We start from the raw sequence: 24,576 nt of genomic DNA, 5'->3' as shown, positions 1-24,576 counted from the left end.
TCGGATGAAAATTGAGGATTTTAGAAATTCGAAAAAAAGTGGTTGACCTTTGGCCTATGTTGAGCTTTCGACCTTTTGACCTCAAAAATATAAAGGAATTTCTCGGCCCACGAATTCTATTTGGTGAAGTTTCGTGAAGATCGGTTAAAAACTGTAACCTGTAGGCAAGTATAGGTGAATGGACAGACAGACGAGCAAACACACACAAACACACAAACCGGAGTTATCAACATACTTGCAAAAGAAAGATTTTTTTTTGCCAGGTAACAAATATACAGGGCTGCAAACATGACCTCTGTCCACCTTCAGTGGTGGAGGTAAGAACATTAATAATAATGAATAATACTTCCCTTACAATTACAAAGAACTTCAATGCATGAGGAGGCTATTGGAGGCCCATTAGGCCTGCACAATGGTTGCCAACCTATCGTTTTTTGCCCTGCTCTATGCTTTTTAAATGTTGAGCATCAAGTTAGTAAACAGCACGTGCCATTTGTGGAGTCTGATATGACTGGACCAGGGGTCTTGAACCGCCACCCTCCCAGACTCAGAGCCTCAGGTTAGACGTTCTAACTATTACACCACCAGGGCTGGTCATTGACTTCCTCTGATAGATATTGGTTTGTCTGTTGTGTTATAATGCCCATTAATTCAGACCATCAAATCCTTTCCAGTGGCCTCGGGGTGCGCACACTGTCCTCCAAGCTGTCTAGCCTGGGTTTGAATCCCGACTCAGCTATAAACTGCCATCCTGGTGTTTCACAGGCAGGGTGATTCATCAATGTGGTGTGCCTTCCTTCGAATGGACGTTAAACTGGGTGTCCTGGAATTAACTGGTGGACGTTAAAGATCCAATGGTGTCATTCCTGAAGGACAATATCAAATTTGTCTGGAGTTAGACTCTCAAAGTTATCATTTTGTTGGTTGCTGAATTCAGTGTAAGATGACTTGGATCAACCTACGATAAGGAGCAATGTGCTGAATGCCCTCCGACAATATTGTCTGTGGCGCTGATATTCCATGTAAGTGCATCATTTCAATTGGATGTTGGCGATATATGAGTTGTTACCCTGCGCTCGCGAAGTCAAAAGTGGGGTTAAGCATTCAGGAGGGTACATCTGCCGTGTGCCGTACGTGTCTGCATTTTTTAAAAAAATTCTCGGCAACCGTTGGTCCGATTGACACGAAAGTTTACCATAGAAGCGCCTCCGCCTGTATAATTTTTTTATTCATAATTATGACGTCATAGGTCACGTGGTATGGACGCCATCTTGAAAAACGTTACACCTCTGTATCTCCCAAACCACTCAATGGAAAAAATTGAAACATGGCTCATTGTCAAGTACTCATCATGGGAAATAAGATATGTTGATGGTGATGTCATCGGTGCCTTAATTATGACGTCATAATTCGACAAGTACAATGCTCGGTCTGATCAGTATGAATAAAACAAAAATTCCTCTGCAACTGTTACACCGAAGGACACTAAATTTTCAGAATATGTAGAGATCCTCCTGTAGAATTTTTTAATGATCATTATGACATGATCATTAAATTATGACGTTAAAGCGCGGCGTTACGCGCGCTGCTTGCGAGCAAGGAGGAAGCGGACAAGCGGTAACTTATAAGCGTCTTTATTTCAGGAGCTCACTGTAACCCTGGCGCGCTCCGGGCTACGCGCCCGGTTTATCTCATGAGGCCACGCCTACCCCTCGGGCGTGGCCACCGCCCACTTGGTGCGCGGAATGATGTCACCACGCCAGTGGGCTTTTGTGTCCGCCACACGCGCCCCCCCCAGAATTCCCGCGCACCTGGAGGGCCAGTTTGCGGGGCAGACGAATGACCCGGCCGAAGCGCCCCCTGGCGATCGGCGGCGTCCGGGGTGCAGGGATGCCAGGTGGGATGCCCCTGGCTGCCCCTGGGATGGGTGCAGGACCGGGGGGCGGCGGGGCTGGGCGGTGCCGGGGGTCCGCCTGCAGGGGGGCGGCCCCGACGTGGGGGTCGGCCCACTGGCGGTGGATGGTCCACGTCGAGGTGGGCCGGCTTGAGGCGGTCCACCGAAACGCGGTCAGGAGTACCGCCGATGTCCAGGGTGAAGTGCTTCGCCCCGGTCTCCAGCACGCGGAAAGGCCCGTCGTACGGGGGCCGCAGTGGTGTCCGGTGGGCATCGTGGCGGACGAAGACGTACTCCGCCGTGCGAAGCTCCGGGGCGACGTGCGTCGGTGGGTGCCCGTGGCATGCCGTTGGCACCGGGGCGAACCTCTGGACGGTCTCTTGCAGAGCGGAGCGCTGCTGTGCCGCGGACCATGGTGCCGTGGAGTTGGGGAGGAACTCGCCCGGCACCCGCAGCGGTTGCCCGAAGACCAACTCCGCCGCGGATGCGCGCAGGTCCTCCTTGGGCGCCGTCCGGAGGCCCAGCAGGACCCAGGGGAGCCTGTCGACCCAGCCGCCGTCGCGGAGGGTGGCCCGGAGCGCGGCCTTCAATGAGCGGTGAAATCGCTCACACAGGCCGTTAGCCTGGGGGTGGTAGGCCATGGTTCGGTGCAGCCGGACCCCGAGCCCCTGCGCGACCGCCCCCCAGAGCTCCGAGGTGAACTGGGGGCCGCGGTCGGACGAGATGTCTGAGGGGGCGCCGAACCGGGCGACCCAGGTGGCGATGAAAGCCTGCGCGACATCGGCCGCCGTTGTCGACGCCAAGGGCACGGCCTCCGGCCACCGGGTGGTGCGGTCCACCATGGTGAGGACGTAGGTGAAACCCCGCAAGGGGGGCAGAGGTCCCACCAGGTCCACGTGGATGTGGTCAAACCGGCGTTCCGGTACCGTGTACGGGGCCAACGGGGCCTGGGTGTGCCGGTGCACCTTGGCGCGCTGGCACGCGAGGCACGTCCTGGCCCAGCCGCGGACGGCCTTCCGGAGGCCATGCCAGACGAACTTGTCGGCCATCAGCCTTTGGGAGGCCCTCGCGCCCGGGTGGGACAGGCCGTGGATGGCGTCAAACACCTGGCGCTGCCAGCCCTCGGGCACGATGGGGCGAGGACGCCCGAGGGAGACGTCGCACAAGAGGGCCGCGCCCGCGCCTTCGAACGGCACCTCGGTGACGCGGAGGCCCGTGACGGCGGTCCGCAAGGCCTGGACGTCGGGGTCAGCGGCCTGGTCCGCTGCCATCCGGGCATAGTCGATGCCGAGGTGGACTGCGTGGGCGACGGCCCGGGAAAGGCAATCCGCCACCGGGTTGTCCTTCCCCGCGACGTGCTGGATGTCCGTCGTGTACTCGGACACGGCCGAGAGGTGACGCTGCTGCCGGGCCGACCACGGCTCGGTGACCTTGCCCATCGCGAAGATCAGCGGCTTGTGGTCGACGAAGGCAGTGAACGCACGGCCCTCGAGCAGATGGCGGAAGTGCCTGACCGCCAAGTGAAGCCCGAGCAACTCGCGGTCGAAGGTACTGTAACGGCGTTCGGGCGGGCGAAGCTGCCGGCTAAAGAACGCCAGCGGTTGCCAAGCTCCACGCACCCATTGCTCGTGCACCGCGCCCACCGCGTAGTCCGAGGCATCGGTGGTGAGGGCGATCGGTGCATCGGGCGCCGGGTGCGCGAGCATGGTGGCGTTAGCCAAGGCGAGCTTCGCGCCCGTGAACGCCGTGTCCATCTGCTCGGTCCAGGTAACGTCGCCTTTGCCCGGCTTACCTCGGAGAGCTTCGTGCAGGGGGCGCAGGAGCTGGGCGATACGGGGCAGGAACCGATGGTAAAAGTTCACCATGCCCAGGAACTCCTGCAGCCCTCTGATCGTGCGGGGGCGCGGAAACCCCTTCACCGCCTCCACCTTGGCCGGCAGGGGGACGCCTGGTGACACGGTGCCCCAGAAAATCGATTATGGCGGCGCCGAACCGGCACTTTGCGGGGTTCACAATCAGGCCATGCTGGCCCAGGCGTTCGAAGAGCGTGCGGAGGTGGCGTAGGTGCTCTTCGCGGGACGCGCTGGCGACGAGGATATCGTCCAGGTAGACGTAGACAAAATCCAAGTCGCGCAGGACGCTGTCCATCAGTCGCTGGAACGCCTGAGCCGCATTCTTCAGACCGAAGGGCATGCGCAGGAACTAGAAGAGTCCGAATGACGTGATGACCGCCGTCTTCGGGACGTCCTCCGGCCTGACGGGGACCTGATGGTAGCCGCATATGAGGTCCACCTTCGAGAAGAAGGACATGCCCGCCAAACGGGCGGAAAAGTCCTGAATGTGGGGGACGGGGTAGCGGTCGGGACTCGTGGCGTCATTGAGACGGCGATAGTCCCCGCACGGTCACCATCCCCCGCCGGGCTTCGGCACGATGTGCAGCGGCGACGCCCAAGCGCTCTCTGAGCGCCGAACGATGCCGAGTCGCTCCAGGGTAGCGAACGCCGCTTTTGCCACCGCCAGCTTCGTCGGCTCGAGGCGGCGTGCCCGGGCGTAGACCGGTGGCCCGACGGTGGGGATGTGATGGGCCACCCCGTGCTTGACGGCCCCCGCCGAGAAGGTGGGCCGCGTGAGGGCCGGGAAGCCGGCGAGGAGGCGGGTGAATGCGTCCGCTGCCGGAAGCGTACAGACCAACGTGGCCGGAACCGAACCGTTCGGCAAGCCGCTCGTTGAGCTGCTCAGCGAGCTGGGCAACCCACAAGCGAGCGAGCTGAACGTCTCGGCCTGGACAAGACGTCTGCGCTTGACGTCGACCAGGAGCCCATTAGCGCACAGGAAGTCCGCGCCAAGCAGTGCCATGGGCACGTCGGCGGTGACGAACGTCCATCGGAAAACCTGCCCTCCGAACCGCAGAGAGAGGCAGCGTTTTCCGTACGTACGGATGGGCGTCCCGTTCGCGGCAAGCAGCGCGGGGCCCCCACCCGCGGCGTGCTTGTCTGACGTGCCGGCGGGAACGACACTCACCTGCGCTCCCGTGTCGCACAGGTAACGGCGCCCGGAGAAGGTGTCCGTTATGAACAGCAGGCTGCTCGAACGGCCGGCGCTCATCGCCACCATTGAGCGCCGGCCCGGGCGTTTCCCGACCTGTTGAAGGAGCATGGCGGATGACACTGCCGAGCTTCGTGGCCGAACTTGGCGTGGAACCAGCACTAGGTGGTGGAGCTGGAGGAGCGCGGCTGGCTCTGCCAGGCCGGTGGAGTTGGCAGGTTTCCCCGCGGTGGCGGTTTTCGCCGCGGCGGTGGGCGGGGCGTGGCGGCGGTCACGAGGTGCGTATCAGCATGCTGCCTATGCTGTATAAGCTGATGCTGTGGATCAGCAGCATCAGCAGCATTAGCAGCATCAGCCACGAGGGCCGTGACGGCCACGCCGACTCTCGCCCGCGTGTCCGAAGCGGCGAAGTACTTGTCCGCCTCGGCTGCCAATGCTCGGGGTTCCGTTAGCCCGGTCCCGGCCAACGTGAGGCGAACCTGCGCTGGAAGTTGGCGACGGAAAAGCGCCCGGAATAGAGAACCGGGGGCTTCGTCGCCCAACAGTGACAGCATATGGTCCATTCGGACCGACGGGCGCGTGTCACCGAGCTCGGGGAGATCCAGGAGGCGGTCGGCCCGTGCGTCGTCCGTGAGGCCGAACGTGGCTAGGAGTAGCCGCTTGAGTGCCTCGTACTTGTGGCCGTCCGGTGGGTGGCGAAGGACGGACACAACTCGAGCGGCCGTGCCGGGCCCGAGGGAGGCGACGACGTGGCAATAGCGCGTGTCATCGCCGGTGAGGCGCCGAAGCTTAAATTGGGCTTCGGCCTGGACGAACCAGACTTCGGCCTGAGCCTTCCAAAATTCGGGAAGTTTGATGAAGTTGGCCATGGCAATGGCGTCGCGTGTGGAAGGATCGCTCCGGCAGATCCAACGTCGAGGGGGTCACCAGTAAAGCGCGGCGTTACGCGCGCTGCTTGCGAGCAAGGAGGAAGCGGACAAGCGGTAACTTATAAGCGTCTTTATTTCAGGAGCTCACTGTAACCCTGGCGCGCTCCGGGCTGCGCGCCCGGTGTATCTCATGAGGCCACGCCTACCCCTCGGGCGTGGCCACCGCCCACTTGGTGCGCGGAATGATGTCACCACGCCAGTGGGCTTTTGTGTCCGCCACAACGTCATAATTCGACAGGGACAACGCTTAGTCTGATCAGTTTGAAATGTATTGAGCATGATCTATGCAGCAATTATTTAGAGAATATAAATTTATGATGTCATTGCTCACGTGGTCTGGCAGCCATATTGGATCAAACAAAAAAAATGTTCAAAAACAGAAGAGTTGGCTCACAACAAGTTGACTGCGCAGGGTAAATATTCTATGAATACCATCTAGTTTCACAGGTAACGTGTTGAAAAGTGATTCATCACGTCACTGCAGCCATTTGTACAAATAAAACGCACTTTATACATTTTCCGGATACTTCGGAAGAAAGTTGATATGGGCTTTAACAGATGGACTCCATGAGATGTCACAATTTACTGGGGTTATCGGAGCTATATATGGATATCACATGGCAATACTACATCCTGGTGGTCCAAATGCACTCAGGTATATGAACAGAAGATGCTACTATACACTACAGCCTAAATTGCTATTTTGTGTGCGACTATCTACTTCTGTTCACTGATGTAGTTGCCAGATGCTGTGAGGCAGCACTTTACTCTAGAATATTTGAAGAGTCACAGCTAGATTAACCCCATTTGTTGCTTCATGAAAAATTGTCATTTCTTTTCTTTCCCGACATGTTGCTGTCGTAGGAACACACAACCTAAAAATTGATATGCACAGGGCCAACACGGTCGTTCAGGTGAATTGGTTAGATAACCTCGTGTGTGGCACGCTGAACAAAATAAACGTTTAAAAAGCATTGAATCATAACTTAGGCATGTACAACTAATCGGATAGTTAGGCGGGCACGACTAATCGGCTGTTTAGACGGGCACAGATAATCGGCTGTTTAGATGGGCATGGCTAATCGGCTGTTTAGGCATGCACAGCTAATCTGCTGTTTAGATGGGCACGGCCAAACGGCTGTTTAGATGGGCACGGCTAATCGGCTGTTTAGGCGGGCACAGCTAATCGGATATTTAGGCGTGCACGGCTAATGGGCTGTTTAGACGGGCACGGCTAATCGGCTGTTTAGATGGGCACGGCTAATCGCTGTTTTTGCATGCACAGCTAATCGGCTGTTTAGGCATGCACAGCTAATCGGCTGTTTCGGTGGGCACAGCTAATCTGCTGTTTAGATGGGCACGGCTAATCTGCTGTTTAGATGGGCATGGCTAATCTGCTGTTTAGATGGGCACGGCTAATCGGCTGTTTAGGCATGCACAGCTAATCGGCTGTTTAGACGGGCACAGCTAATCGGCTGTTTAGACGGGTACAGCTAATCGGCTGTTTAGACGGGCACAGCTAATCGGCTGTTTCGGTGGGCACAGCTAATCTGCTGTTTAGATGGGCACGGCTAATCTGCTGTTTAGATGGGCATGGCTAATCTGCTGTTTAGATGGGCATGGCTAATCGGCTGTTTAGGCATGCACAGCTAATCGGCTGTTTCGGCATGCACAGCTAATCGGCTGTTTAGATGGGCACAGCTAATCGGCTGTTTAGACGGGCACAGCTAATCAGCTGTTTAGACGGGCACAGATAATCGGCTGTTTAGATGGGCACAGCTAATCGGCTGTTTAGGCGGGCACAGCTAATCTGCTGTTCAGACGGGCACATCTAATCGGCTGTTTAGGCGTGCATAGCTAATCTGCTGTATAGGCGTGCTCAGCTAATCGGCTGTTTAGGCGTGCTTAGCTAATCGGCTGTTTAGGCGTGCACAGCTAATCGGCTGTTTCGGCATGCACAGCTAATCAGCTGTTTAGGCATGCACAGCTAATCGGCTGTTTAGGCGGGCACAGCTAATCGGCTGTATAGGCGGGCACAGCTGATCGGCTGTTTAGTGTGCACAGCTAATCAGCTGTATAGACGGGCACAGCTAATCGGCTGTGTAGGCGTGCACAGCTAATCGGCTGTTTAGGCGGGCACAGCTAATCGGCTGTTTAGGCGGGCACAGCTAATCGGCTGTTTAGGCGGGCACAGATAATCGGCTGTTTAGGCATACACAGCTAATCGGCTGTTTCGGCGGGCACAGCTAATCGGCTGTTTAGGCGTGCACTGCTAATCGGCTGTTTAGGCATGCACAGCTAATCGGCTGTTTTGATGGGCACAGATAATCGGCTGTTTAGACGGGCACAGCTAATCGGCTGTTTAGATGGGCACAGCTAATCGGCTGTTTAGGCGGGCACAGCTAATCTGCTGTTCAGACAGGCACATCTAATCGGCTGTTTAGGCGTGCATAGCTAATCTGCTGTATAGGCGTGCTCAGCTAATCGGCTGTTTAGGCGTGCTCAGCTAATCGGCTGTTTAGGCGTGCACAGCTAATCGGCTGTTTCGGCATGCACAGCTAATCAGCTGTTTAGGCATGCACAGCTAATCGGCTGTTTAGGCGGGCACAGCTAATCGGCTGTATAGGCGGGCACAGCTGATCGGCTGTTTAGTGTGCACAGCTAATCGGCTGTATAGACGGGCACAGCTAATCGGCTGTGTAGGCGTGCACAGCTAATCGGCTGTTTAGGCATGCACAGCTAATCGGCTGTTTAGGCCGGCACAGCTAATCGGCTGTTTAGGCGGGCACAGCTAATCGGCTGTTTAGGCGGGCACAGATAATCGGCTGTTTAGGCATGCACAGCTAATCGGCTGTTTCGGCGGGCACAGCTAATCGGCTGTTTAGGCGTGCACTGCTAATCGGCTGTTTAGGCGTGCACAGCTAACCGGCTGTTTAGGCGTGCACAGCTAACCGGCTGTTTAGGCGTGCACAGCTAATCGGCTGTTTAGGCGTGCACAGCTAATCGGCTGTTTAGGCGTGCACGGCTAATCGGCTGTTTAGGCGTTCACGGCTAATCGGCTGTTTAGGCATGCACGGCTAATTGGCTGTTTCGGCGTGCACAGCTAATCGGCTGTTTAGGCGCACACAACTACTCCTGCACCTCAATCCACCGAAGACAGAGCTTAGCTCCGCAACATTAAAAATAAAAAGATAATAATAGTAACAAGAAAAAGGTCGTGCAAGGCAAGATCCACCCCCCCCCCCCCCCCTCGAGTTTCACAAAAAGTTGCCACGGATACATCCCTTCCCTCCACTCCCCCCCCCACCACCCCAAAAGGTGCCATGGATACATCAAATGAAATTGTCAAATTGTACATTTCATTGATATTAAAGGTAACGATTAAAATCAAAGCTCAGGCCAATCGGATGAAAATTGACAATTTTTTTAAATGGTATAAGATGATTTTAGAAGGTTGACCCTGAGTTGCCCTCTGACATTTTAACCTCAAAAATAGTTCCTTTCCATATTCAGTGATGCACTATGCAATTGTTTAATTTTCAAGTTAATAGGATAAAAATTAACGATTTTCAAACAAAAATTTATGCTTTTTGAAGTTTGGTGTTGAGTTGACCTTAAACCTTTTGACCTCAAAATAGTTGGTTTCCTAATTCAGTGAGACACTATGCAATCGCTGTTTAATTTTTAGGTCAATTTGATGAAAATTGATGATTTGAGAAATTTGACCTCAAGATGACCTCTGACCTTTGACCTCAAACTCAATAGTCTTCTCAGCTGTGACTCCCTCTATAGCTTGGTAAAATTTCAGGACGATCGGTTTAGAATTGTGACCTGTAGGCGATTGACATTTGACAGACAGAATAACAAAGTCGACCGACCAATATACTTGAAAATTCTTTGATTTTGCAGGTAATAAAATGTATTTTAAAAGTCCCACATGAAAATCGATTGATCATGTTCAACCTCTCAACCAACATTATTTAGTTACTAATTTCTTGGTTGCGAACCCACTTCTTGGTTGCTAATCCAATTATTGGTTGCTAACCCACTTCTTGGTTGCTAACCCACTTCTTGGTTACGAGCCCACTTCTTCGTTGCTAACCCAATTCTTGGTTGCTAATGCAATTATTGGTTGCTAACCCACTTCTTGGTTGCGAACCCACTTCTTGGTTGCTAATCCAATTATTGGTTGCTAACCCACTTCTTGGTTGCGAACCCACTTCTTGGTTGCTAATACAATCATTGGTTGCTATCCCACTTCTTGGTTGCTAACCCACTTCTTGGTTGCTAATCCAATCATTGGTTGCGAACCCACTTCTTGGTTGCTAACCCACTTCTTGGTTGCTAATGCAATTATTAGTTGCCAATCCAATTATTGGTTGCTAACCCACTTCTTGGTTGCTAATCCAATTATTGGTTGCTAATCCAATTATTGGTTGCTAACCCACTTCTTGGTTGCGAACCCACTTCTTGGTTGCTCACCCACTTCTTGGTTGCGAACACACTTCTTGGTTGCCAACCCACTTCTTGGTTGCTAATCCAATTATTGGTTGCTAACCCACTTCTTGGTTGCGAACCCACTTCTTGGTTGCTAACCCACTTCTTGGTTGCTAATCCAATTATCGGTTGCGAACCCACTTCTTGGTTGCTAATCCAATTATTGGTTGCGAACCCACTTCTTGGTTGCTAACCCACTTCTTGGTTGCTAACCCACTTCTTGGTTGCTAACCCACTTCTTGGTTGCTAATCCAATTATTGGTTGCGAACCCACTTCTTGGTTGCTGGCCCACTTCTTGGTTGCTAACCCACTTCTTGGTTGCGAACCCACTTCTTGGTTGCTAACCCACTTCTTGGTTGCGAACCCACTTCTTGGTTGCGAACCCACTTCTTGGTTGCCAACCCACTTCTTGGTTGCCAACCCACTTCTTGGTTGCCAACCCACTTCTTGGTTGCCAACCCACTTCTTGGTTGCTAATCCAATTATTGGTTGCGAACCCACTTCTTGGTTGCGAACCCACTTCTTGGTTGCTAATCCAATTATTGGTTGCTAATCCACTTCTTGGTTGCGAACCCACTTCTTGGTTGCTAACCCACTTCTTGGTTGCTAATCCAATTATTGGTTGCTAATCCACTTCTTGGTTGCAAATCCACTTCTTGGTTGCTACCCCACTTCTTGGTTGCTAACCCACTTCTTGGTTGCTAACCCACTTCTTGGTTGCTAACCCACTTCTTGGTTGCTATTATGCATTTTTACTTGCGACATGTCGCAGGTCTACAAAAGCTTTGCGTTGCTGTTGCTGTTGTTGGGTTTCTTGTTGTCGGTCGATTTTTGAAATGTGCACCCATTGGTCAGACAGCTGCTGGACCACACCCACATCTGTTACTTGACGCCACCCACCATAGTACCGAGACAAAATTATGTGGCCGCCATCTTGGTTTCTTGCTGGGCCTAACATAGTCCTGTAAGCCTCTGCTTATTAGTCCCCTACCGGTGTACACCGGAGGGGACTATAGGTTTGCACTCCGTCTGTCAGTCAGTCAGTCAGTCAGTCAGTCCGTCAGTCCGTCACGCAAAGAACAGTTTTCCGAACTTTTTTTCTAAACTCTTAATGCTCATGATTTCAAATTTGGTACACGGTTTCCTCATGATAAGTTACAGATCAAGTTCGAACTTCACGACGTTTCGATCATTTTTGACAAAGTTATGGCACTTTGAACTTTGGTAATTTCCCCAACAGTTTTCCGGCCGACAGACTGCCGGTAGGGGACATGTATTGCAGCGCAATACTCGGAATGCTTGTTTTACACATTTTTTGTGTCACATTTGCATTGGCTTTGTTTGAGTCGAGTGTTATTAATGATGAGGGACTTTAACGTGGAAGGAAAAGACGTCTGAGGTGTTCGGAATCCTAGTCAATCCTTCATTCCAATCGTGGCAAATCAAACCCGCTCGTCTCACTTTCAGTTGCACCCGGTAAACCTTCGATCAACCCGAGCTCAAGCAAATTTACATAATTATAACATGAAAAGTAAAATGATGCCGCTACAGAACCCTGAAAAATATAATCATATGTCGATTAAGAGGAAGGTTTAATCAAGTCTGTCAAGACCTCATGGTACTTCATGTCATAATGCACTGTAAGGTGCAGACTTAATAATTTAATGGCGCATTAAATATGTCTCCCAATCGTGCTGTTCATCTTTTAAGAGTGCTGTAAATGCATGTTTCATAATCAGCCATTGCCGAATTTTGTCACAGGTAATGACCATAGTGACCCCTATTCCCCCCAATACATGTCCCCTATTCCCCCCATTTTACGGTACTATATCTATAAACAGGTATCATATTTGCGCTTTTTAATTTTTGCGAGGACTTCTAAAACGTAACCTCGCAAATATGTGGTGCCTTACTGTACACATGCGGGCAGTGGAGGGGATATGAACTAATCCCTTCATTTCCCATTTAAACAATAGTTCACTCTCCAGGAATGCCTCTTACATTATGATGCCATGTCAGAGGATATATTTTAAAGTTTCAGTGAAAGTTTATAAAAGCAAACGTGTGTGTGTGTGTGTGTGTGTGTGTGTGTGTGTGTGTGTGTGTGTGTGTGTGTGTGTGTGTGTGTGTGTGTGTGTGTGTGTGTGTGTGTGTGTGTGTGTGTGTGTGTGTTTGTGTGTGTGTATACTTACTGAGGAACGTCGTTACTGAGGAACGGGCTTATTTTAGCTGAGGATAATGAATGTACCTGAGTTGCTGTGTTGTCATGATTTACACCAATCATAATACAAACAATTATTTTGCACAAATGTATTTGTTGTGTTTGTGATATTACATTTTAATAGGCAATTTAGGTTGAATGTTTTTTTTTCAAGAAAGAACCCCTCTGCACATACATAGGGGAGGGGTAGGTGCAGACTGGAAGTTTGGGACGATTACACCTCACCACCACGTAATTCAAAACACCTCACCACCACGTAATTCAAAACACCTCACCACCAAGTAATTCAAAACATCTCACCACCAAGTAATTTAGAACACCTCACAGCCATAAAACACGTAATAAAAACACCTCACCACCACGAAATTAAAAACACCTCACCACCACGAAATTAAAAACACCTCACCACCACGAAATTAAAAACACCTCACCACCACGAAATTTAAAATACCTCACAGCCATAAAACACGTAATAAAAACACCTCACCACCACAAAATTAAAAACACCTCACCACCACGAAATTAAAAACACCTCACCACCACGAAATTAAAAACACCTCACAGCCATAAAACACGTAATAAAAACACCTCACCACCACGAAATTAAAAACACCTCACCACCACGAAATTAAAAACACCTCACCACCACGAAATTTAAAATACCTCACAGCCATAAAACACGTAATAAAAACACCTCACCACCACAAAATTAAAAACACCTCACAGCCATAAAACACGTAATAAAAACACCTCACAGCCATAAAACACGTAATAAAAACACCTCACAGCCATAAAACACGTAATAAAAACACCTCACCACCACAAAATTATAAATACCTCACCACCACATAATTCAAAACATCTCACCACCAAGTAATTCAAAACATCTCACCACCAAGTAATTTAGAACACCTCACAGCCATAAAACACGTAATAAAAACACCTCACAGCCATAAAACACGTAATAAAAACACCTCACAGCCATAAAACACGTAATAAAAACACCTCACAGCCATAAAACACGTAATAAAAACACCTCACCACCACAAAATTATAAATACCTCACCACCACATAATTCAAAACATCTCACCACCAAGTAATTCAAAACATCTCACCACCAAGTAATTTAGAACACCTCACAGCCATAAAACACGTAATAAAAACACCTCACAGCCATAAAACACGTAATAAAAACAACTCACAGCCATAAAACACGTAATAAAAACACCTCACAGCCATAAAACACGTAATAAAAACACCTCACCACCACAAAATTATAAACACCTCACCACCACGTAATTCAAAAACACCTCACCACCAAGTAATTCAAAACATCTCACCACCAAGTAATTTAGAACACCTCACAGCCATAAAACACGTAATAAAAACACCTCACCACCACGAAATTAAAAACACCTCACCACCACGAAATTTAAAATACCTCAAAGCCATAAAACACGTAATAAAAACACCTCACCACCACAAAATTAAAAACACCTCACAGCCATAAAACACGTAATAAAAACACCTCACCACCACGAAATTAAAAACACCTCACCACCACGAAATTTAAAATACCTCACAGCCATAAAACACGTAATAAAAACACCTCACCACCACAAAATTAAAAACACCTCACCACCACGAAATTTAAAATACCTCACAGCCATAAAACACGTAATAAAAACACCTCACCACCACAAAATTAAAAACACCTCACAGCCATAAAACACGTAATAAAAACACCTCACAGCCATAAAACACGTAATAAAAACACCTCACAGCCATAAAACACGTAATAAAAACACCTCACCACCACAAAATTATAAATACCTCACCACCACATAATTCAAAACACATCACCACCAAGTAATTTAAAAACACCTCACCACCACGTAATTATAAATACCTCACCACCACGTAATTATAAACACCTCACCACCACGTGATTCAAAACCACCACAACGTTATTAAAAACACTTCACAACCACGGAAACAAAAGTTTGAGGGAGTGGTTAAGTGACAACACAGACACTGCCCAGATGTGTAGATATATCTATATATATAAAGTAGAGTTGGCCTCTGTGTCTGTATCCTGATCTATCTATGATCTCTAAGATCTCGAGAACCCGTGGACGGATTTGCGAGCGGAAAGTACTGTTCGACTCGGGATGGTCCCAGGAATGTCACGGAGACATAAACATTTTAAAAATTTCGGGTTTTAAAATTAGCGTATTATTAGCACTAGCAGAAGAGAGAGGGATTCGAAGGGAGGGAGCGCAGCGCTTCTAGCGCTTCTGACTACAGCACACCTTAAAATTAAAAAAACTTCGGGTTTTAAAATTAGTGTGTTACGCGTAATTAGCGCTAGCAGAAGAGGGAGGGAATCTAAGGGAGGGAGCGCAGTGCTCCCTCCAGCGCTTCTGTTAGCGTAATTAGCGTATTTCGGAACGTTAATTTTTCAACTTCATTATTCGGAATCAGTACGTCCCAGAGAACCTTCGTAACGTTAATTTTTCAACTTCATCCGATTGACATGGGACCAACGGCATGTGACAAAGAGTGAAACATACAGGCTACATTTATTTGACGACAATGAGTTCCGACTTCCGACCTCGGTGGGATGACAGGCTGAGTCAACCCCCCTGGTGTGAAGGGGGAGGAGGAGGGGAGGGGGAAGAGAAGGGGAGGGGAACGAGGGGGAAGGGGATGGGAGGGGGGAGGGGGAGGGGGAAGGGGGAGGGGGAGGGGAAGGGGGAGGGGAGGGGGGAGGGGAAAGGGGGGGAGGGGGGGAGGGGAGGGGGGGGAGGGGGAGGGGAGGGGCCCTTCTTCCCCTGGGCACCCCCGCACCCTTCCCTCCCCCCTTCCCCTCCCCCCCTCCCCCCCCTTCCCCCTCCCCCCCATTCCCCTCCCCTCCTCTTCCCCCTCCCCTCCTCCTCCCCCGCTTCCCCCTCCCCCCTCACCCCCCGTTCCCCTCCCCTCCTCTTCCCCCTCCCCTCCTCCTCCCACTCCGTGCAAAGCCGGGTACCTCTGCTAGTATATATATATAAATGACTGTACCTGAGTTGCCGTTTTGTCATGATTTAAACCAATCATAATTCAAACAATTATTTTGCACAAATGTATTTGTAATATACGTGATATCACATTTTATAAACAAAATTGAAGTTGAAAACTTCAGTTGAAAAAAAATAATTTCCCAAAAAAATTCCAAAAAAAAAAACAAATTGGAAAATTTTTCAAAAGAATACCCTTAGGACATACCGACGGGAGAGATATGTGCATACCAGAAGTTTGGTACGATTTCACAAAAGTTTGAGAAAGTAGTTCAGTGACAACACAACACAAGACAACACAACACAGGACAGGACAGACGCTGCACAGATATATATATATGCAGTGGAGTGGTTCAATGTGCTTTTGATAGAAGAAAGTCTAAACCTTTCAAAATTCCAAAATTTTCAAAATCTGAATTTTCCCATCCAAAATTTTCACCTTTTGTTGCCTTATTGCCTGGAATTAAAATGCATTAAATCAGACTTTTTCCACATTTATTTACACATCGTAACCCACAACCTCAAGTGAAAAACAAATTCTGCAAATTTCTGAAAATTAATTAAAAATACAAAACCAGAATATCTTGGTTGGATAAGTGTCCACCATAAATATGAATGTCCGTAAGGTTAGACAAGATAAGTATAACCGAAAACTTTTAATTCTTTTTAAAGTAATTGTTTTACAGAACAAAAAAATATATGTTCAATATTGCATAAGATGTCCCAAAAAACACTGCAGATTAAAGATGGCGGCACCCAGTAATGAAGGTCTGTCTTGTGTAAGTGCAAAACTTTCCACATGGTACTAAATAAAATATATATAAATATAAACTTATCTTAATTTTTTTAAATACATAGTTTTATGGAAAAACGATGGTGAGAGACTAAATTGATCTGACTTTTTCTTCCAAGGGGATTCTTAAATGTGAGATTAAGTGAGTGTGAGTGTTATTTATGCTTTTTATTATCATGGTCAAATGTGCGTAATTGATTTATCACTCATTTTGGGCACTCAAGTGGATAGTTGTTTTTTTTTGACAGCATGGGAGATGACGTCTGGCGATGACGTCACAGCCGACATTTTTGCAGGGCTCTGGCACCTCACAATTTGGCACTACAGCAAAAGTGCCAAATCTTCTTTCGCGTGGTTACAGCAGCTTGTAAAAAGGTGTCATAAACTGCTCCCTCCAGCAGGGGTCAGTGGTTAAACCTATCAGTGGCACTATTATCCGTGTACAGGTGCCTGCCCAAATTGCAAGTCGCCTCCACATTCTCCCAGGAGTGAGGGGGGAATTATTTTGTGTCCATAACCTGATCCTGAATACCCCAAACACGTATGCAAAAGTTTGTGGAGATTGGGACAGCCGTTTTCAATTATTTAACTAGAAAGCAACTGCAAATGCAAAGCCTGTCCACATCCGTTTGTATTTAGACATCTTCTTCTTCTTCCTCTTCTTCTTCTTCTTCTTCCATATGCTCAAAATAACGAAAACAATTTAACAAAAAATACAAAATGAAAATTGATGACTTTATGCAGTCTCGACCTTTCAGCTTTAGATCTAAAAAAAAAAAATCAGCTTCTAGCTTTTGATTGGTGAACCAATTCCGTGATCCAATATGCAAATTCTTAAAATTTCAGGTCAATTGGACGAAAATTGACGATTTTATGCAACCTTGACATTTGACCTTTTGATATAAAAAAAAAACAATCGACTCCCATCATTTGATTAGTGAACCAATTCAGTGACCCAATATGCAAATTCTTTAAATTTCAGGCCACTCTTGTGAAATTGGCGATTTTACGCAACCTTGACCTTTGACCTTTTGATCTAAAAAAACAATCGGCTTGTAGCTTTTGATGGATGAACCAATTCAGTGACCCAATATGCAAATTCTTTAAATTTCAGGTCACTCGGGTGAAATTGGCGATTTTACGCAACCTTTGACGTTTTCATCTAAAAAAAAACAATCGGCTTGTAGCTTTTGATGGATGAACCAATTCAGTGACCCAATATGCAAATTCTTTAAATTTCAGGTCACTCGGGTGAAATTGGCGATTTTACGCAACCTTGACCTTTGACCTTTTGATCTAATAAAAAAACAATCGACTCCCATCATTTGATTAGTGAACCAATTCAGTGACCCAATATGCAAATTCTTTAAATTTCAGGTCACTCTTGTGAAATTGGCGATTTTACGCAACCTTGACCTTTGACCTTTTCATCTAAAAAAACAATCGGCTTGTAGCTTTTGATGGATGAAGCAATTCAGTGACCCAATATGCAAATTCTTTAAATTTCAGGTCACTCTTGTGAAATTGGCGATTTTACGCAACCTTGACCTTTGACCTTTTCATCTAAAAAAAAACAATCGGCTTGTAGCTTTTGATGGATGAAGCAATTCAGTGACCCAATATGCAAATTCTTTAAATTTCAGGTCACTCGGGTGAAATTGGCGATTTTACGCAACCTTGACCTTTGACCTTTTGATCTAATAAAAAAACAATCGACTCCCATCATTTGATTAGTGAACCAATTCAGTGACCCAATATGCAAATTCTTTAAATTTCAGGTCACTCTTGTGAAATTGGCGATTTTACGCAACCTTGACCTTTGACGTTTTCATCTAAAAAAAAACAATCGGCTTGTAGCTTTTGATGGATGAACCAATTCAGTGACCCAATATGCAAATTCTTTAAATTTCAGGTCACTCGGGTGAAATTGGCGATTTTACGCAACCTTGACCTTTGACCTTTTGATCAAATTATTAATTTGCCTTCTCCATATTGTCATAATCAATCTTTGCTGAAAATTTGATAACAATAGGTCAAATGTTTAAAAAAAAGTTACGGCCTGAACACACACATACACACACACATACATACACACATACATACATACATACACACATACATACATACATACATACATACTACATACATACATACATACATACATACACGCACACAGATACACAGCAGTGATTACAAAATCCCGTCTCCTGTTGTGTGCAGGGGACGGGCTAATTAATCAGACATACAGAGAATTGTTTTATTTTATATCGAACGACACACTTTCAGGATAGCCTCGAAGTACGCACACTCACCTTGAGCTGTCTCGCCTGGGTTTTCAAATCTCGACCAAGCTACAAACTTCCATACTGGTGTTTCATGGGAAGAGTGATTAATTGTGTTGTGTGTGCTATCCTCCGGATGGACGTTAACCTGGACATCCAGTCGGCCAGCTTTAGCTGGTGGGTGTTAAAAATTCCCTGGTGTCTTTCACAAAGAATAGACGAGTTATGTATTCCGTCACCTTCAGTGGAACCTCAGGCCTAGCCAGGTGATTGGCGAAAAAATTGGGTCAAAGGCATTCTCTTGCCAACCTAGCAAGCGGGTGGGAATAATTTGGGCTGTTTAAGTATCAGCTGCACTTTTACAAAATTGTTCTGTAAGACGATCTGTCATTTTGCAGCGAATGTTTCGCGTGGCTGAGCCACAAGCAATTTCCTTGTGTTCACACTTTGTGGCTATTTTAGTTTGTTTGTTTTGAAAAGAGCTGTTGATAGGTGGTCAATCATTCTTTCATAGTGGTGAGCAGAGCATCAGCCAAGTGAAGGCAATGGTGATGTCATATGATGACAACGGCAAAAAATGGATGCCTTCAGGAGGAACGCCGGGCTTTTCCAACGTCCACCTGTACGAGAATGTTAACGGGAGCTACCGCGTGGTTGGCCATCATTCACAAACTCGACAGGTACCAAGGTTTCGTGGTTGGGGATGATTTACAGTACGGTATACAAGTAATAAAAAAACAACATTTGAAAAAATGCAAAAAGATGCACGGACGGCATGCCAAAAAGTTTGCAAACAAGGTAGCGTTGGTCACAAATTATCATGTGAAACCATCCCTAAATCTTTCTTTGACTCATGGTTGTGCCTGCTAATGACACTATACATCTTCCTTGATTGGAATACACAATATGGATTTGTACTGTTTAAAATGTATTTACATGAGGTATAAAACAAACACATGGGACACTGCTATGACTTCCAGGAAAGAAGTCGGTATTTCAAAAAAGTGGATCTGGGGTGAATTAACGGGGGTAGAAAAGATCAAGGTTTTGGATGGGGGATGATAAGAGATGGTGATGAACAGCTGTTTTAAAGACCTGGAGGGAGGAGTGGGATTGAAGAAAGTGAGGGAGTTTGTTCCACAGGCAGGAGTAAAGAGGAATGAAAGAGTGAAGGTGAGCAGAGAGTCTTGATTTTGGCAGTTTCACCAAAAGAGGGTTGCTGGCAGATCTTGTTTGACCTGTAGGAATATTTGAGGGACAGAGCACAGATATAACAGGGGGAGCTAGGCCGGATAGGAGTCGGTAAAAGACAGAAAGACCACCAACGTGCCTGCAGTAAGTGAGTGAAAGGCCCTCACAATCAGCTTCATCGCGTGAGATTTCAATAATTCTGAAAGCTTTGGTTTCAACAGCGTGAAGACGAGCTAGGTGTGAGGCAGGAGCACCTGCCCAGAGGGGAGAGAAGAATTCCATTGAGCTGCGGATGAAAGCCTTGTATGTGGTGAGGAGCTCAGGTGTGCCAAGGAAGGACTTTGCATGATGGAGGATGCCCAGTCAGTGACTGGCTTTGGAGGCCAGCTTAGAAATGTGGTTTTCCCAAGAAAGATCATGGCAGATAGTAAGACCCAAAAGCTTGAGTGACAGAACTTCTTGGAGAGGATTGTTCAAAAAGTAGATGGGAGGGTTTTCCAGTCGGTCTTTTCGGAGAGACATAGTAAGAGTGTGAGATTTGTCAGGATTGAAAGACATGTTCCACTTGTTTGACCAGTCTGTGATTTTGTCCAGGTCTGCAGAGAGTGAGGAGGCTGCAGACTGCCGATCTGACGGATGAGGTATGGAGCGGCAGAGAGTGGAGTCATCCGAAAAGAGATAGAAAGCATTTTCCAGAGAGTCGGAGAGATCATTGATGAAGACCAGAAAAAGCACAGGGCCCAGAACACTGCCTTGGGGAACTCCAGCCTGAACAGGAAGGGGAGATTAGAGAAATCCATTCAGGGCCACACGTTACGAAATCAGCCTTCAGATATGAAATCTTTCCTCTTCTCCAATGGCTTGATCTCTGATCATCAATTTGGTTTCAGACCTGGACACTCCACTCTGGACATGCTGCTTCTGCTTTCTCAACAATGGATGGAGGTCCTCAATGCCAAACAGGAAATTAGAGCAGTCTCCCTTGACATATCACGTGCCTTCGATACAGTCTGGCACCCCGCTCTGCTCACCAAACTCTCCTCTTTTGGTATCCATGGAAATCTCCACGCATGGCTGGCGGACTTCCTCTCTAGTCATAGTCAACGTGTGGCCCTGAATGGGTTTCTCTCATCTCCTCTTCCTGTTCAGGCTGGAGTTCCCCAAGGCAGTGTTCTGGGCCCTGTGCTTTTTCTGGTCTTCATCAATGATCTCTCTGACTCTCTTGAAAATCCTCTCTATCTCTTTGCTGACGACTCTACTCTCTGTCGCTCCATTCTTCATCCCTCAGATCGGCAGTCTGCAGCCTCCTCACTCTCTGCAGACCTTGACAAAATCACAGACTGGGCAAACAAGTGGAACATGTCTTTCAATCCTGACAAATCTCACACTCTTACGATGTCTCTCCGAAAAGACCGACTGGACAACCCTCCCATCCACTTTCTGAATAATCCTCTCCAAGAAGTTCTGTCACTCAAGCTTTTGGGTCTCACTATCTGCCATGATCTTTCCTGGAAAAAACACATTTCAAATCTGGCCTCCAAAGCCAGTCGCCGACTGGGCATCCTCCGTCGTGCGAAGTCCTTCCTTGGCACACCTGAGCTCCTCACCACATACAAGGCTTCCATCCGCAGCTCAATGGAATACTGCTCTCCCCTCTGGGCTGGTGCTCCTGCCTCACACCTAGCTCGCCTTCGCGCTGTTGAAACCAAAGCATTCAGAATCATTGGAATCTCCCGCGATGAAGCTAACTCCAAGGGCCTCTCACTCACTCACCGCAGGCAGGTTGGTGGTCTTTCCGTCTTCTACCGACTCCTCTCTGGCCTTGCCCCCCCAGCTCTCTCTGGGCTCTGTCCCGCAAATATTCCTACAGGTCGCACAAGATCTGCCTGCAACCCTCTTTTGGTTAAACTGCCAAAATCAAGACTCTATGCTCACCTTCACTCCTTCATTCCTCTTTTCTCCCGCCTCTGGAACAAACTCCCTCACTCTCTTCAATCCCACTCCACCCTCCAAGTCTTTAAAACAGCTGTTCACCACCATCTCTTATCTTCCCCCATCCAAAACCTTGATCTTTTCTACCCCCGCTAATTTCACCCCAATTCCCCTTTTTGAAATACCAACTTCTGTCCTGGAAGTCCTTGGTGTCCTTGTGCTTTATACTTCTTCCTTCCCCCCCCCCCCCCCTTCCCATGCCTCCTCCCCCCGGGCCCTCTCCCTTCCACACATCTCCCTGCTCTCGGATGTTGTGTTTGTGTGCTTCCCCTTTTCTCCCCATCTTGTCTTCCGCTCCCTCTTTTTGTGTATTTTGTTTGTCTGGTCGATTTGTTTGTGAAGTAAATGTTAGCTCTTTCACGAGCCTCGATTCAGTATACAAAAAAAAAAAAAAAAAAAATCCTACGACCAGAGAGGAAGTCCGCAAGCCATGCGTGGAGATTTCCATGGATACCATAGGAGGAGAGTTTGGTGAGCAGGGCGGGGTGCCAGACCATATCGAAGGCACGTGATATGTCAAGGGAGACAGCTCTGATTTCCTGTTTGGCATTGAGGACCTCCATCCATTGTTGAGACAGCAGAAGCAGCATGCCCAGAGTAGAGTGATTTGGAGCAGGCTGATTGGTCTGTAGTTGCAAGGATCTGTTTTTGCACCTTTTCATCAGGGGTTAAAGCGATAATGTTGGCTGATTTCCAAACTGATGGCAGATGACCTTGAGCAAAAGACAGGGTGAAGAGAATAGAGAGAGGGTGTGAAAGAGTGACAGAGCAGGATTTTCGGACCCGTGGACTGATGCCGTCTGGTCCAGTTGCAGAATCAGAGTCGAGGTTTGACAGAAACTTCTCCACCTTGTCAGGAGAGAAGGACACAGAGTCCAGGAGCAGCTGGGTAGGGTGGGTACAGAGAGGGATGGGTTTGGGACACAATATTTTGAGGCAAACGCAGAGTTGAGGCATTTGGCTTTGTCACATGCAGTGTCAACTGTGTAGCCATTTGAGGTAAGGGAGTGGATGGAGGGGGAACAAACACCAGAAACAGATTTGACCAGATGCCACCAGGATTTGGCGGAAGGGGACAGGTTTGAGAGTTCAGTCTTGAGAGTAGAGAGATCGTGCTTCCTCGCTCTCCTGAGGGTAGACACACACTTGTTCCAAGCTTGGTGGAAGGAACTGAGATTGCCTTCAGTTGGATTAGCCTTCCAAGAGGCAAACGCAAGTTGTTTCAGGGCAACTGCCTCACCACAAGATTCAGTGTACCATGGACGGGAGGAAGGAAAGATTGTTAATGACAATTATGACGTCATAGGTCATGTGGTATGGGCGCCATCTTTGAAAAACCGAAAAACTGCACCTCTATCTCTGAAACCACTCCATGGAAAAAATTGAAAGGTGGCACTTTGTAAAGTTTAACATGTGGGGAATAACATATGTTAATGATGATGTCATAGTGTTGATCCCTGGTGTTGGGCTAGCGGCTAGGGTGCCGGCTTAGGATCCTAGGATCCTGGGTTCGAATCTCGGTCGATCGCCGAATTAATGCCAGGGGGGTTGACTCAGCCTGTCATCCTTCCGAGGTCGGCTAATTGAGTACCAGTTTACTGGTAATTCCCTGTTTGTCGTTGAAGGCGGCAAAAAGGGTTGGCGTCAGGAAGGGCATCCGGCCGTAAAACATTGCTTCAAAAAGGGGACCAAAAAACAACAACTACCACGGTCCCCGAAAAGGCCAACCCCCGCTTTGCGGGGAAAAATGGCCTGTAAACGGTGGTTTTTAATGATGATGTCATAGGTGCCTTCATTACGACATCATAAATTGACAAGTAGAACACTTGATCCGATGAGTATGAAATTTATTGAGCATGATCAAGGGATAAATTGGTCAAGAAAAAAGAATTGATGAGTCATCGGTCATGTGGTTCGGCAGCCCTATTTTTACGGCACAGCCCATGGGGCAATGCCATCTGGAACAGTGTTTGCCCGTCCATCCGGTGTATGTATATAACAACAACAACAACAACAACAACAACATGCATTTTAAGGCCATTTTCCCTGCTAGAGCGGGGGTTAGCCTTGCGGTCCCCATGACAATCTTCTCCATCTTGCCCTATTTTCTGCATCTCTCCTTGTTAACCCCCTTGCCCGCATTTCTTCTTCCACCATCTTTAGCCAAGTCTTTCTCGGTCTTCCCCGTCCTCTACTTCCTTCTACATTCATTTCCATCACTCTTCTTAACCAGTCACTTTCATCCTTCCTCAACACATGACCCAACCATCTCAACCTGTTCCTCTTCACAGCATCAATCACAGGCTCTATTCCCATCATTTTTCGCAATTCATCATTTGTCTTCCTCTCTCTCAACGATACTCCGCACATCCATCGAACCATTTGCATTTCCACCCTTTCCAACCTTCGTTGCTGCTCTACATTCATTACCCATGTCTCGCTCCCATAAATAATAACACTTCTCACACATGCAGCATACACCTTTCCCTTCAACTTCAACGACACTCCCCTCCTCATCAGCACGCCACTCAGTTCCCGAAACTTCTTCCATGCACATCTCACTCTAGCAACCGTTGCCGAATCTGATCCACCTTCTCCATTCAGCATGTCTCCGAGGTAGCAAAATGTTTTCACACCTTCCAGCTTCACGCCGTCTCCAAGATCCAACTCAACA

General features: G+C 48.1%; 1 protein-coding gene across 1 annotated transcript in view; it reads left to right on the top strand.

Moving 5' to 3' along the window:
* Positions 1-24,576, top strand: part of LOC137413341 (uncharacterized) — a 75,664-nt gene that overhangs the window by 19,562 nt on the left and 31,526 nt on the right. The window contains exon 2 of the mRNA XM_068098737.2: positions 19,234-19,399. Coding sequence (XP_067954838.2) covers positions 19,234-19,399 — 166 coding nt within the window. The remainder of the gene's footprint in view (positions 1-19,233; positions 19,400-24,576) is intronic.

This window comes from Myxine glutinosa, chromosome 1 (assembly GCF_964187855.1).
Source record: "Myxine glutinosa chromosome 1, kmMyxGlut1.1, whole genome shotgun sequence".
NCBI lineage: Eukaryota > Metazoa > Chordata > Myxini > Myxiniformes > Myxinidae > Myxine > Myxine glutinosa.
This window is presented reverse-complemented; position numbering and strand designations above follow the sequence as displayed.